We start from the raw sequence: 15,772 nt of genomic DNA, 5'->3' as shown, positions 1-15,772 counted from the left end.
GGAATTCACTAACAATTAAGTGTATCGACAGGTGGGATTCAAGCCAGAATTTTCAAAGCCCGAACCCGAACCCGAAATTCGAGTCCAGAGTTTGAACTAGAATTTGAACCTGATGGATTTTGAAAATTCATATTCAAATCCAAACCCGACGAAAAACTCGAAACCTGAACCCGACATAATTATTTCTATTTACCATGTTTCCAAATATATTATATTAAAATCTAAAATTTTAAAGTGCATGTACAAATATAGCATCAAACATTCATATTTATTATATAATATAAAATCAATTTGAATTTGGATCAGGTTTGAGTTTAGTTCGGGTGGAGACAAAGTCCATACTCAAATCCGTTGAGTTTTCATTTTTTATACCTATATTTAAAATCGTATTCATTTAGAATCGGATAAACTCGTCTGTTCGGATATAGATTCGGATAAAATTTTGGATATATGTGCTCAGTGACAAATGACATCCCTACTATTAGACCTGTTCATGGATCGGGCTGGATCATGTCTGGGCCTGGCCTGGTCAAGCCCGAATTTACAATATAGAGGCCCAAGTCCGGCCAGGCCTGGTCCAATTAAAGGGCCTCCCGATAGGCCCATGTCCGTCCCGCTCGGTGGATCGGGCCTCGCAGGCCGGGCTTCAGGCTTGTTAGATGTGATCGTTTAATTTCTCACAAAGTAGCACTTTTATATTTATAAGCATATAAAACAAAATTTATGCTTGAGTTCTTGCTACTGCTTAAATTTTATATTGTTTTGGCATATACATATATATATATATATATATATATATATATAGGCCTTATATATCCAAGGTAAATGCACAAATTATACATTTGAGTAATACTAGAAATATTCGACCGAAATGTCACTTATACTTCATAGCGCATACGAATTCTCTTTGATTCTGCTACACAATTACACATCACGCTGTGCATCAATAGTACTCTGTCGCGCAAATCACTACCGGATCTCGAAGTCGAGAAAAGCGGAGGATTCGCCCTGTGTCTTATTTAGCTTTAAATCGACTCCAATCGAAACATATCGGATTCGATTTTACTGTGCATGTGTATGCTTGGTTGTTGGATCTCTTTATTATGATCCTTTTTTTTCCGTACTTGAAGCAACAAATGCTAGCATTGGAATTTAATGGTTTGAACACCTACTAACTTAGTAACTAGTTATGTCATTCATTTTCACTTCATTTTTTTTGGTTTTTTTTTGAGAGAGCCCTCTCATATATTAATTAAGTAGGGATATACATTATCCACACATTGCTCTTATATTTGCTTCCATATGTCTCACATTCATGCACTCGTGAGTGGATTCAACATTCATTACAGCTCATCAATAGTTTGTCTCTGCTTCGTAGAGGAGCTCTATTGAGCCACAGTGGAGGCTTGTATCATTTGACTATTCCAAAAAGCACTTTTTGTTGTTGGAAGCTACCCCTTGTGGGCCCATGACTTAAGATAACGCAGGCCAGGGTACAACATAATAGAACCACAAGGCACGAATGAAGCACTGTTTGAGTGGACACACATGTAGGCAATGTGTTTATTAACTAAACTCATGTGCAATGCTTTGCTTCTTTGCCAAGGTGAATGGACACTACAGGCAATGTGTTTAAGTTGTTAACTAAATTCACTATATATCTTTTGGGTCCTGCATGATCAAATTTGTAAACTTTTTTACACCCCCGTGCTTTAGTTTTTCCGGAGTAAAAGCTAGTGGGAATTGTTTAAAACTTTTGGTCAATGATCGATTACATACATGATAGAGTTGATCAGATTAGCCATACCTGGTCTCTCAATAACCACTTCCACTTTATTTTTCATTATATATATATATATATATAGAGAGAGAGAGAGAGAGAGAGAGAGAGAGAGAGAGAGAGAGAGTTGAGCTGGAATGCAATCGGTAGTAAATAGGCTCCATTGCCACCCATTTATTTTCAATAATGGAACCTCCAAATCGACGATCAACATTATTGAACATAATTTATACCACTTGAAGTATCTAGCTAAAAACCAAATTTTAAATCTTTTCAACATCATTGACCTCATGATCAAAGGGTTTCAAAATTTATAATTTTAATGGTCGATTTGATGCATTTTTTCGTTTAATGGTGTAAAGATATCCAAATCAGTTAATTTTTGGTTAATTTTTTTTTAAAACTATTTAGAACAAAATCTACATTCGCGATCTAAATGTTTTTGTGTCCATTTGATGGACAAGAGAATATATAATATCGAAAAAATATGAAATTTGATTTCTAAATGTTTCGAGTGGTATAGATCATATTCAACAATGCTAATAGTTGATTTGGAGGTTTCATCATCGAAAATAAATGGGCGATAAGAATCCATTTATTACCGATAGCATTCCAGCTCAACTCTCTCTCTCTCTCTCTATATTTGTATATATATATATAGAGTGGGTTGGTATGCTTATGGAAGCACGGAGGCCTCCGTGCTTTCAAGTTGTTTTCGATGTTCGGACTTTCGAATCGACGATCGGCTCCGTTAGAGTTGATTTAGAGTATTTGAAGTATCTAGAAAATAAATTTTGCGATTTTTCGATATCATTTGCCTAGTGATCGAAGGGGCTCAAAATCAATAATTTTAACGGCCGTGGTGAGCCGGTTGCAAGTTTAACAGTGTAGAAATATTCAAATCACATGAAATTTTGATAGAAAATTCTTTATACCATATAAAACAAGATCAATAACTTTGATCCAAAATTTTAATGTCATATCATCATATTTTGTAAGATTTTTATTTTCAGCCGTTGATTTTGAGCCATTTCGATCACTAGGCAAATGATATCGAAAAATCGCAAAATTTATTTTCTAGATACTTTAAATACTCTAGATCAAGTCTAATGGAGCCGATCGTCGATTCGAAAGTCCGAACATCGAAAACAAAGTGAAAGTACAGAGCCCTCCGTGCTTCCATAAGCATTCTAGCCGCACTGTGTATATATATATATATATATATATATATAGAGTGGCAACAACTACATATATATATATGTTTGTAGATAATTTTTTGTTTTTGAAGTTTTTTTTGTGTAATATTAGAATCCACTAGTCGTATACTATATTATTATTACCCTGCAATGAAATTCCCAAGTACCCAAACATATGGCTGGGTACTCATCAAACCATGTGAGAACCTAATGAATCGTATGATTTCTCAATGTGCCAAATGTATCATTTTCCTCGCACACAACCACATAAATAGCGCTTTGCGAATCATTGCTCCACCATTAATTACTCAGCAAGAAATTAGGGACTCGAAATTGATATGTATAATAATAAATCAGTTGCACGGACCCACTAATTTAATTAGGCACTTGGTACACTATCTCATAAATGTTGAGTTGCGAGAGCCTCGCATCGAGCACATGTGCATTGTTAAATAAATAATTTAATTAATTAACTCAGGAGACATGCATTGAGCCCACTTAACAAAATTTTCGCCGACTCCTCACTCTGATCACGCTGTGTGTCTCTGAATACGTTGCCGACTCGATCCCTTGCAGCTCAGGTTGCATTGTAAGTGTAATTATAGCTGAAATTTAAAAAAGTTGTTTGGTTTAGTATGATTGCATCTACATACTACAGCTGGACCTGCAGTTTTAGAGGTGTTAAACTTTATGAAAAATTATAATCGTATCTTCTGGTATTATTTCGATTTACAGATAGGGATTGTAAACAGCAATTCTTGCTTGTGATTCGTCCTAATTCATGATCTGATTGAGCTTATTTTCTTATCCTCGGATATGGAACCGTTACGGAAATTAGAATTAGGATTAGACTAAGACTCTCGTATGTTACATATATTTATATAATCCAATGTAAGGATGTTAAATCGTATCCATCCATCAAGAACGTGTCCAAATATATATATCCTAATAGTTGAATTGACAGTATCTTTACAGATCGTTTTGAATAGATCGATTGTATCTTTATATATCGCCTTAAATAAATCACGTTATCTAAATCCAACAAGAGGCCCAGCTACTGCATCTCCAACTATGCATAAATCGGACGTAGTTGGAGATGCGTTGGTAGAGTAATTTAAAATAATAGATAATAGGAGTCCGGCTACTATATTCTTATGAATATGATCGTCATTATACTCATATGTCGTTTTCGATGATAAAACTTTCGAATCGACGATTCATACCGTTAAACATGATTTAGAACATTTTTAACTTTTTAAAACTAAGTTTCATAATTCTTCGGCATCATTTACATTACATTCAAAAGATCTAAAAATTGATAACTTTTAATGGCTGATATGGAATACTTGTTAGTTTAATGATATAAAAGAATTAGAATTGATTGAATTTTTGATGAAAAATTTTATTCACTATCTAGATGAAGATGAATAACTCTGATTTTAAATTAAAGGATCCGATCATCTATTTTTAGGATGTTGTTCAATTTTAACCATTCATTTTATATCCACTTGATGGTTTTATTATAATTTCAAAAAATTACAAAATTTACTTTCTCTAAGTTTCAAATATTTTAGATCATATTTAATGATATGAATCGTCAATTCGAAAGCTCCTTCGTTATAAACAACTTATCAATATAAAAAATTCTATACTTATAAGAATAAAATAGCCCTACTCTAGATAGTTATATCTAACTTCATGCACTTTTTATTGCACTATATTTGTGAGAACGTTAAACTAAAGATCCCCTTTAGAGCGGAAAGCTTATAAAAAAGTGTAAGAAATTAGGTGGCTCAAATGAAGAAGCCATTTTGGGTGAATTCATAGCTAAATCAATTTCAACTATGGAAAAAGCTTTCTTAATTGGGGCACCTTCTATGGATAACTTTATTATTATTCGATTACTAATATACTATCATAAATAGTAAGAATCAATCTTAATGAAAATGTTATTTGTATATTTAAAAGGATGTAAATCTTACATCTTCTCATTCTAAAGTCTAAAAAATTCTTCACATTTTTAGTATTAAAAAAAGATAAGATAAGAGTCTAACAAAGATTGTTAGATGAGAGGGTGTAAGATTAGTGTACAAATAACAATGTTCTAAATTAATTTGTCAATATTAGACCTGACAAACAGCTGGATTAGACAATCGTGGACGGGGCATTATACCTATGAATTTTGCTAACGTGGGTGGAATTTACCCGCATATTTTTGGATAATCATCACTCTTATCCATACTCATAAGCCGATGGGTGGGCAAGTACAAGAGTTATTCAAAAGGTTTTTTTTGTCTCTCTTATATATTATTTTTAAGGGGCAATTGCTTATATACTTCTGAAAAGTTCTGGATTTTTCGATTTACCCATCTTAAAAGGCTAATATATATTGAAAATACCCTCTTTACGTTCCAACCTATTTCTAATACCCCAGAGTTAAAATCTGTTAATTAACTCTATTAACTCTGTAAAATTACTATTTTACCCTTTCAAATATACCCTTCCACCATCACTGACTTTCTTATTTGCCCTTAAATTCAGAGGCACAAAAAGTATTTTGATTTTTGGTCTTTTCTAATATACTCTTCTGCCGTCACCAATATTTTTTTTTTGCCCTTAAGTTAAGGGCAAATTTTTTTAACTGTGGTAGATATTTAACTCATGTTAACCTAAGTTAACTTAACAGGAGATAACTGCGGGGGTATTTTGCAATAACGGTGGAATATATGTGGGATATTTTAGAAAGAAAAAAAAAATAGGGGTAAATTGGATATTTTCAAACGTATGAGGAATATATAGGCAATTATCCCTATTTTAAAACAATCGAACAATAATTTATTATTTAAAATATAGCAACATAAAACAGAAATAGAAAAAAAAAATGACATTAGAAGAAATTAATGTTAGGATTCTAGGAATGGATAAAATAAAAAGAATATTCACTTTTTTATTTTTTAAAATATTTTAAAAAATAATATATGCAGATACTCGTGGATACTTGCAGGTTACCGAAAATGCCTATAATATAATGGGTATCCACCTATTTTATTTATAATATTTTAGGTAAGAAAAACTGATATTTATAACCGTAAATTTACAGGTAATCCATGGATATCACGAGTACAGGTTTGAGATTGTCAGGTCTAATCAATACCATAATAATTCATAAATGCGTGTAGTGTTTAGGATTGAATACTCGAGCTAGCTAGACTGATAAACTATCGGTAGCTGCAAGTTGTTTTTAATGATACAGCTTCCAAATCAACGATCGGCTCCATTTGACTTGATTTGTATTATTGAAAGTATTTGAAAATTTCATATTTTTTTTACATTATTTGGCTAGTGATTAAAATGTTTCAAAATTGGCAACTTTAATGGTCGATGTGGTGCGTTTGTGAATTTAACGGTGTAAAATAATTCCAATCTGATAAAAGTTTTATAAAAATATTTTTTACTATTTAGAGTAAATATCTTTAGTTTTAAATTCAAGTCTTTTATCATTATTATAAAATTTTTATTTTCAGCCATCATTTTTAGATTACTCGTTTGATAGGTAAATGATATCAAAATTTTATAAAATTTAGTTTTCAAATACTTTTAATAGTGTAGACAAGTCTAACGAAACCGATCATCGATTTGAAAGCTACATTATCAAAAATAACTTAATACATAGCACGGAGGTTTTCGTGCTACTGATAGTATACGGACCATACTCTTGAATACTCAAGGTTATAATAGTTTTTTATACATTGAAAATAAAGTAATACAATATACGTTCCATCAGAATGCAATAAATATAATTGGTTGGTTAGCTTTTTACCATTAGCTATTAACCAATGAGTACTTCATTTTTCCAATTTTAGAAAAAGCACGTGGTATATATATAGACATTTAGTTCGAAAACTTAGACTGGACCTTTCACTAATTGTGTTTGTACGAATACTATCCTTATAAGTAGCATTGAAATTAAGCTTTATTCTAGGAAAAATGTGCAAGCATAGCATTATATATTTGTGTAACAAAAAAAAAGTAAGAATCTAAGTAACATATTTGAATTATCGATTATTTTGAATCGATTATTTCATTTTTTTTAATTTTAATATTATTATTTAATTTTTTTATTTGTTTGATTTCAATCGGCCAATAATACTTTGATTTCAAATTTTAAACTAACTAATTTACTTTAATAAATTCATAGTTATAAAAATTGAATGAAGTATATACTAATTAAATCTGTAATTATAAATAATACATTTAAATTTTAAAATTAAAATATCGTCGACTAACTTAAATCAAACTAATTAAAAAATTAGATACTGAAATTAAAATTTTATAAGATCAGAGAGTGAATTCAAAATAATTTATAGATTATATAAGCTCCCTGCGTTTTTTATCTAACAAAAACTCATCCAACCATTGTGACCACATTATAAGGTACTTAAAAGGCGCAGGTAATTAATTACACGCACCCACCACCCAAGCTAGACCAATTAACTCCAACGCGGATCTCTCCACTTACCACCCAAGTTAACCCATATATATACACACACATACAAGTATGTATAATGTAACATATATATCCATATATGTACGTATAATATAACACACTTAGCTAGCACTATAATAAAAAACGGTGTAAAGCGACACTTTTAAATATCGGTATAGGTAAAAAAAAGTATTGTTGGCTAAATTATCGATACTTTTTAAAAGTGTTGTTATATATGAGGTTGCTATATGTGGAGCCGCATCGATGTTTGGCACCCACTCCTCTAACGACCTGTGGCGGGGGAACGCGTGGCCATTGTAGTCTTTTACGACCTTTGCGAGATCCTCGCTGCCGAACTCAAGTCATCGGAATCCTATCTCGTTGGCTGCGGCGCCGGAAAAGAAGAAGGAGATATAGTAATCAATTTTTTTTTTTTTTTCTATTTGTAATCGGGCCGAGTGGGCTGAGTGGAGTTGGTTGAATAGAAAAATTTTTTATTTTTGATTGGATTAGATTTTAAATTTAAATCTTAGTAGATTTTTTTTAAAAAATTAATATAAATAAGATATTTATATAAAAGTATTTAAAAATATGTATTTATAACCTAGGGATAATTTCATAGATGCCCTTCTAGGGACTATGAATTTCATCAATACCCTTCTAAAAGTGATAATATCATGAATGCCCTCCGATATATCAAAACGTATCATAAATACCCTTCATTAGTTAAGTTCCGTTACCATCTTNAGCTGCGGCAGGATGCATTGAGTCATCAAAAAAGTTTATTCCACCGCAGAATAACTAGAAGATCATTCTGTGTATAGAATTTTTCTCAGTAGGCATAAAAAAAGGCCCTACTCTTGCAAGTTGGTTGAATTGGCCTGATCCACTTGTCACATCATCATGGATAATGTCTATGTGGAAATTAACTAGTGAAATGGGCAACTTCCACAAGTTCATGAGGTCCCAATCAAATGAAAGATTATCTAATAAAGCTTCTTGTTCAATCTAGGGTTTTAGATAGCAAAAAGGTCAAAAACTAAATAATCGATAAGAGTCAACAAGTAATACAATTTTGGTATTGCAAGAATATCTCAAGTGTCATCTTTGAGAATCTCACAATGTTTTTATCTTCTTACTTCAATTTTATTTATGGTAATTTTCTTTTTCAGAAAAGTAAAACAAGTAAAAAAGAAAGAAAGAAATTAAGCATAAGCATTGACTAATAAATTGGTATCAAGCAATGATATGACTCCTCTTCATACTTAAAAAAAAAGGAACGCTACTAGTACACCCAAAAGTGGATGTAAATTCTACACCTTTTCCATCCGAGGGCCAACTTTTGCACACTAGTCTTATCACTATCTATTATTATAATATTAAAATCTAAAAGGAGTTGTCTAAACCCTTAGATAGGAGGGTGTAAGATTTACACCAAAAGTTGGGTGTACAAGTAGTATTTCTCTAAAAAAAAAAAAGGGATAATTTCATAGATGCCCTTCTAGGGACTATGAATTTCATCAATACCCTTCTAAAAGTGATAATATCATGAATGCCCTCCGATATATCAAAAAGTATCATAAATACCCTTCATTAGTTAAGTTCCGTTACCATCTTATGAAATGGAGTTATATTTTTAAAATGCCATTTTTACCCTTCGTCTCTTATCAATAGTAGAAATACTAATAGATATTTCAAGATAATTTTTGTAAATCTAAATTTGAATTATTAAATTAAATTATTAAAAATTATTAAAAAATATATAAAAATTGTATTTTATATATAGTGTGTTTTTATATGATTTTTGTCACGCCCCGGATGTCTCGTTCCCCGGGCACGCCGACAAATCCGCCGTATACAAGGAATTTTCCCTGTATACGAAGCGTCAAAAGTACCTGTAAATATACAATACTACAAACAGTAGCATAGAGCTGCTCAATATACAAAGCTAAACAACTGAGTTTCATATACATAGTCCAAATCCAAAATACAAAGCTACTCGCACCGGCGAGTTAAACAACTATGTACATAAACTCTAAAATAGCAACTACCTACAGTAGGGGGGTGCCTCTAGCTCTGTCAGTCGGGTAGGGCTCTACCTCGCGACGCCCTTGCCTCGATCCTGATCCGCGGAAGGCGCAGTAGCCGAAACCTGTGGCTCTGCAAAACATAGGTAACAACTGGGCGTGAGAACTACTGTAAAAACAAGTAGTCCTCAGTGGGTACCGCCCAAAACGACATCGGTCACCCACTAAGTCTACAGAAGGGAGCAAGGATAGAAGGAAAAGCAGGAAGTACACTCTATCGCTATCATCCACTACACTATCATGCTCTACATTAACCGACTGTAGGAAATGTCAAATCTGACCCAATCCAATTGGGACTGTAAACATACCCGTCCCTGGGACTGTGAACACACCCGTCCCTGCCCCGTTGCGACTATCAGGCTCTATCCACACTAGCTGGTCTGTGGAGAGCAAGTCCAACTGGCATGAGTGACACCAACGCAAAAGCACAAGCCTGACTCCGGAGTGGCACTCGTGGGCGCTACCCAACCGAGTATGCAGCGTATCTCTGTCGAGCTCAATCAGGCTCCAACTATCCAAAGTCAAGTAATCGACTCAAACTGGCCTAACAACCAACAGGTAACGTGCCCTCGGCACAGTCTGACGCCAAAAAGGCGATACGGGTCCACCGTCAACTCTGACGGCACCCAACAGTCCGGAACAACCTGAACGACCCTGTAAAAATCCACTCGGCGAACCAGCACGAGTGTAAATACATTCTAAACTACCTGGAGTACTCGTCTCGAAGAAACTGAGACAGTACAATTTTCTGACGGCTCCTAGNACATACCTATATCAATGCACATTCCTAATCAGTAATAATAATTTTGAAATAAATGATAGATTTAATTTTTTTTTCTATTTAATCAAAAATATATCAAATAACTATATGCATGCATTTTTTTGTCGATTGAAAAAAAGAGAGTTTTGTTCGTAGGCTAAAATATATTATATTTTAGTTTTTTAATGTATTTAATGCAGATAAAATTATTAAGAATAATTTTGGTTAAAAAAATTTTTAAGCTTACAAGATTAAATAAAATAGGAAAAATCCTCAACTTTTATTTTTATTTAAATTTTTATACATATGTGAAAACACATACACGTAATCATACCCCACCCATGCATTCTCTGCGCGAGTGACTGTTCCACTTTTCAGTGTAGGAGTTAGTGGCACTGAATACCATGCACAGGTGCGCTCCATCTGTTTCTTACAGTAACAGAGATAGAGAGAGAAAGAGAGAGAGAGAGAGAGAGAGAGAGAGAGAAAATACTTGAAGATAGTGTGAAGAGAACGCATCGTAGGAGAAAAAGCGAGCTATATGCAAACATTGAAGAGTAGTACTAACGAAACAATCAATGGGCCATTTCATTTATGTATCGTTCTCAGTGTGTCTGTTTGTAGACGAAGTGCCACTGCTGCAACCCACTTTGCGTTTTTTTTGGTGTGTTCTCTTGTGATTTTCTGTAGTGGACTTGGGTCAGATACCCAGTTCGATCACCACTGCTGCTTATTTTTTTCCTTTTGTCCTCTCTCAACTGGTTGTGTACACAGGCGAGGAGGAGCAAGCTCCACTGCTTAGTTACATGGAAGTGGGGGTTCCAGAGGAGAAAGGAAAAAGAAGCTAAGTGAGTGCTACAGTGGTGTTAAAATTACCAAACAATAATAATGTATAGGTTGTCTTATTAAGACGCCTTTCCAAAAACGATTTTGCGCTTCCTAGATTATATTTTTTAAAGGTAAAAACGTATAGAGGTAATTACTTGAACTATATATTTATTTTGTTTGATTTGAGTCGGTTATTAATAATAGTATGATTTCAAAATTTAAGCTAATTATTTGTTTTAATAAGTTTTTAATTATAAGAATTGTATAAGATATACAAATAAATCTGTAAAGATAAACAATATATTCAAACTTTGAATCAAACTAATATTTACTGATTTAAATCAAATAAATTAAAGTTCATATATGTTTTATATGGTGCGTGACTCAAAGCATCGCATGCGGATTCTACAAAAACCCATATATTTTTCGCTATGTATTTTCAACTGCTTTCATTATCCAGAACCTTTGAACGGAACACATATATCTATAGAATTAGCCTTTTCTATTTTATAGAATGTTTTTGTGTCTTTGGTTCTCAAATTAGGGTTTAGAAGAAAATGCAATATTTAGAAAGAAATATTAGTTTATCATATTCTCGCATTGAATGAAAACATGCTAATTAATTAACAAAAAAAATAATTGCACCAAATTAATTTGCTTTTTTTTTTTTTCATTCATTTATTTGCATAGCTTTTCAGAGAAATTAACATTTCCATTTACAAATGCACACCACATAAGCGGATCCAAAAGGAAAAGAAGAGATCCAAACTCTCGATCATAATCATCCTTATCATGAACATCATCACCCCCTCGCTTTCTCCTTCATCAATGATAATAATAATAATAACAAAACAAGCAAACAAACATATATAAGATCTCATGCCACAATAGACCCTTCACGACCACAGCATTAACTTTAATTACCTAATTACCCCCCACTCGTGGATAGCTCATACAGTTAAACTAAAGCAAGCATATACTTCTAATAACTACATTCTCACTGAAAAGGATCGATCTTGGTTTTGTTATTATTTTGGCGACGATCATCGTTCTCCGCTTCGACTTGGGTCACCACCGACGACACGTAGCTCGTCGCGACGAGCGACGAGTTCTCGTCAGAAGCCGCGACGGGCTTCGCCCGGAAGTGCTTCTTGCAGGCGTAGCAAGTGATTTGGAGCAAGACCGAATTGATTTGCTGCACGGCGCGGTCGCGTATCGCGCGCGCCCGGTCGAGCTCCGTCTGCGCCTGGTGCCGGATCCGCTTCGCGTCCGCGAACTCCCGCTCGGCCAGCTCTATCTGCCGCTTGGCCTCCCGCCGCGCCTCGTCCGCCGCCGCCAACCTCGACCGCTCCCTCGCCTCTTCGCTAACAGCGCACTATAAGAAAATTTCAACATAAGAATGTGTTTTAGACCACGCTTGAAAAAAACGTCCCTACAATATAGTAAATACCAACGCTTCAAAAAGCATTGTTACATAAATTTTCTATTTTATTAAACTAATTTATTAAAGAATAAATTTTACTATTATTTTTAATTTTCTTACGCTTTAAGCATCATAATATAACATAAACATCAATATATATATATATACTCTTCATTTGTCGACGCTTTGACTGACACTTTCAAATATGATACTAGAGTATATTGGAATACTTTTAAACATCGTTAAATATATATAAAAAAAATATCTTTAAATGTTACTTTTCTTGTAGTGACGCCGGCGCTCACCGCGGGGTATATATTGTCGGAGGGGCCGCTGTTACCGGTAAAGTTACCGATCGAAAGCCTCAGCGTCGTGTCGCGGGCCTCGTCGGCGACGACGGAAGCGAGAGAGGAGGAGAGAGTGGAGGAAACGGAGTACTGTTGGGTGGTCGAGGGGGGGAGTAACTGGAGCTCGAGATTGTGGGAGCGGGGTGAAGGGAATAGCTGATCAGCGTGGCGCAACATAGTGGCGGCGTTGCGGTTCGGCATGATGAGCGTCGCAAGCGTCGTTGTTGGGCTAAAATTGGTGTCGCTGGACGGGCTCGGGCTCGAACCGGTTCGCGACAAGCACGCCGGAGGCGGCGGCGGGGTTTGGAGCTCGGCTCGGGCTCGGGCTCGTCCCGCGCTGCATGCGTCTTGGTGCTCTATGAAGCTCTCCACCCTGATGAGAGAACCAAACACATGTATATTAGCTAGTATTCATTAGAGATTTTTTTTTTTTTTTTTTTTTTTTTTTTNTTTTGTTCCTTGGAGGGGATGGTTATAATGAAAATATGCATGAGATATTACCATTTAAGAAAGGGAGAGGGGTGTGGGGAGGGGTTACATGAGCATTAAATGCTACTGCAATCAGAAACAAATACGAAAGCTACCAATTGACATAGGTGTTGGGAATTGTGTCCTGACCCCTATTCAATGCTGGGTGTCTCCCTTGTTGCTATCTAATGATACAATAAATAAATGCTTGTTGTAAAGAACTAAAATTCACTTAAAAAAAAGAAAAAGAAACACACCCACACACACACACACACAGTTTTTCTTAAAAATAATAAAATGATCCCTCCATTCTAATTAATTTAAGTTTTAATTTTGCTACAAGCAAATATATATTATATAGAAAATTAACATAATGTACAAAATCCATCTTGGGGGTCATCATTTAAACTACATGATATATATATATATATATATATATATATATATATATATATATATATATATATATATATATAAAATCATCCATTAGGGGGAATAAAAGAAAAAGAACCCCTCAAAAATCAATACAAATTAAAGCAGTAGCTAGGATTTCACATATAAGAGATCAGCCTGATCCACCATTAATTCCAAGGTTAATTAGTTTCCTGCGTGCCAACATATATATATATTTATATCTTTATATATGGTCTCATTTTAAACCACACTAAATTCTCATCATTCAGAAAAGAAAGAAAGAAAGAAAAAGAGATTCGATTTCTATATATGAAATCACCACAAAACTAGCATTGCTTATGCAAAAGGGATCATAATTTATCAGAAATAAATTAATACTCTGCACATTACATACAGATCGTCATACGTACGTACGCGATTCTATTTTGTATCCAATATGTGAAGTATATATACACTCTTCTGAACTGAAGTATGAAGTATATATATGTGAAGTATATGTGAATTAAGTATCTGTACATAGATAGGTATGTGAATTATATATATGTATATGTATATACCTGGAGAAGACGCGGCCGCAGTCGCAGGAGTGGCCGCGGGTGCCGCAGGTCTTGAGGTGGGCCTTGTAGTCGGACTGGACGGCGTAGGCCTTGGAGCACTTGGCGCAGACCCACTGGCGGTGGGTGCTGTGCTTGCGGCGGAAGTGCTTCTTGATCCCGACGAGGTCGCCGAGCGCGTGGCAGGGGTCGTGGTGCAGGCAGCTCGGCTCCGGGCACACGAACACCCGCTTCCGCGCCTCCGCGCCGGCCCCCTCGCCCCCCGCGCCGCCCTCGCGCTTCAGCAGCTTCCACGGCACCTTGTGCCGCCGCCGGTGCATCTGCAGGTTCTGGTCCCGCTGGAACCCCTGGTTGCAGATCTCGCACACGTACCGGTCCGACTCCAGCAGCGTCCGCGGCGACAGCGACACCACCTCCGCGTCCGGATCTTTTTCCAGAACCCAAAAACATTACTCAATCGACCAATATTAATTCAACCAACCTACCTATTCGCAGATTTCAACTTATCATGTATCATATATGATCGCAATTTTCCAGAATTCTGCGTGCGTGCGCGCGTGCGTACCTGGAGTGCCGGCCGGCCGGCGTTTCTTCTTGGCGGTCGCGGCGGCAATGTGCGAGGAAGGGAACGGCTGCGGAGGGCCGGGGGAGGCGGAGGACGCGTCGCCCACGCCGCCGCTGAGGAGGAGCGGCAGAGGCGGCGGCGGCGGTGCGGGGGCCGGCGAGGGAGAGCTTAACATGGATAATTATTAATTATTATTATTTATTATATATATATATATGTGTGTGTGTGTGTATATATATATAATCTAGTTGTGATCACTCGGTGGTGTAGTAGCTATATATGATCTTCTATTTAGGGGGGTCTAAATGTTGATCACATGAAGGGATACACAGGAGGTGGGGAAGATAATTATATACCGTAAACAAGAACAAAAAATAAAAAGGGTTACAGCTATAGCTTAGGGCGGAAGAGAAATGGTCTACAATTTCTCTCTCTCTCTCTCTAAGAGAATGTTTTTTTCTTTAGGTGTGTTTGTTTGGGGCCTCCTCTCACACACAGAACATAGGAAGGGAGCTTTCCACCAGCTTTAATTCCTTGAGATTTTATTATGGGGAAAAGCAGGGGGGAGGCTAGTGTTGTGTAGTTATATATTGGGCTTTAATTGAAGCGATATCTCTCTCTATATACTAATATACAAAAATGTACAGAGAGAGAGAGAGAGAGAGAGAGAGAGAGAGAGAGATTGAAAAGGGAGGCCCACCACAATCAAAGCAATGAGAAAGAGGAGGAAAAGGAAAAAGAAAAACATCCCCACAAAGAAACAAAGTGGGCTAATAATTTCGTCACCCCCCTGCAGTAAATTGCATGCATTAATGCACTGGCCTGTCGCCAAATACACGTGAGCTCTCTCTCCTCCATCTCTCT

General features: G+C 35.7%; 1 protein-coding gene across 1 annotated transcript; it reads right to left on the bottom strand.

The window, feature by feature from the left end:
• On the bottom strand, window positions 11,777–15,491 carry LOC109711262 (protein indeterminate-domain 16-like). Its single transcript, XM_020234216.1, has 4 exons — window positions 14,909–15,491; window positions 14,347–14,770; window positions 12,866–13,280; window positions 11,777–12,512 (listed from the first exon to the last, which is right to left on the bottom strand). The coding sequence occupies exons 1-4, from the start codon at window positions 15,081–15,083 to the stop codon at window positions 12,135–12,137; spliced, it is 1,392 nt and encodes a 463-aa protein (XP_020089805.1). The 5' UTR covers window positions 15,084–15,491; the 3' UTR covers window positions 11,777–12,134.

Source organism: Ananas comosus, linkage group 6, assembly GCF_001540865.1.
Source record: "Ananas comosus cultivar F153 linkage group 6, ASM154086v1, whole genome shotgun sequence".
NCBI lineage: Eukaryota > Viridiplantae > Streptophyta > Magnoliopsida > Poales > Bromeliaceae > Ananas > Ananas comosus.
This window is presented reverse-complemented; position numbering and strand designations above follow the sequence as displayed.

Bases quoted from the DNA above. Each gene is read 5' to 3' on its own strand.
- LOC109711262 (XM_020234216.1), bottom strand. From the start codon at position 15,083: ATGTTAAGCTCTCCCTCGCCGGCCCCCGCACCGCCGCCGCCGCCTCTG. The intron at 14,771-14,908 runs GTACGCACGCGC...TTCTGGAAAAAG, and splicing joins CCGGCCGGCCGGCACTCCAG to ATCCGGACGCGGAGGTGGTG. The intron at 13,281-14,346 runs GTATATACATAT...TTCTCTCATCAG, and splicing joins TGCGGCCGCGTCTTCTCCAG to GGTGGAGAGCTTCATAGAGC.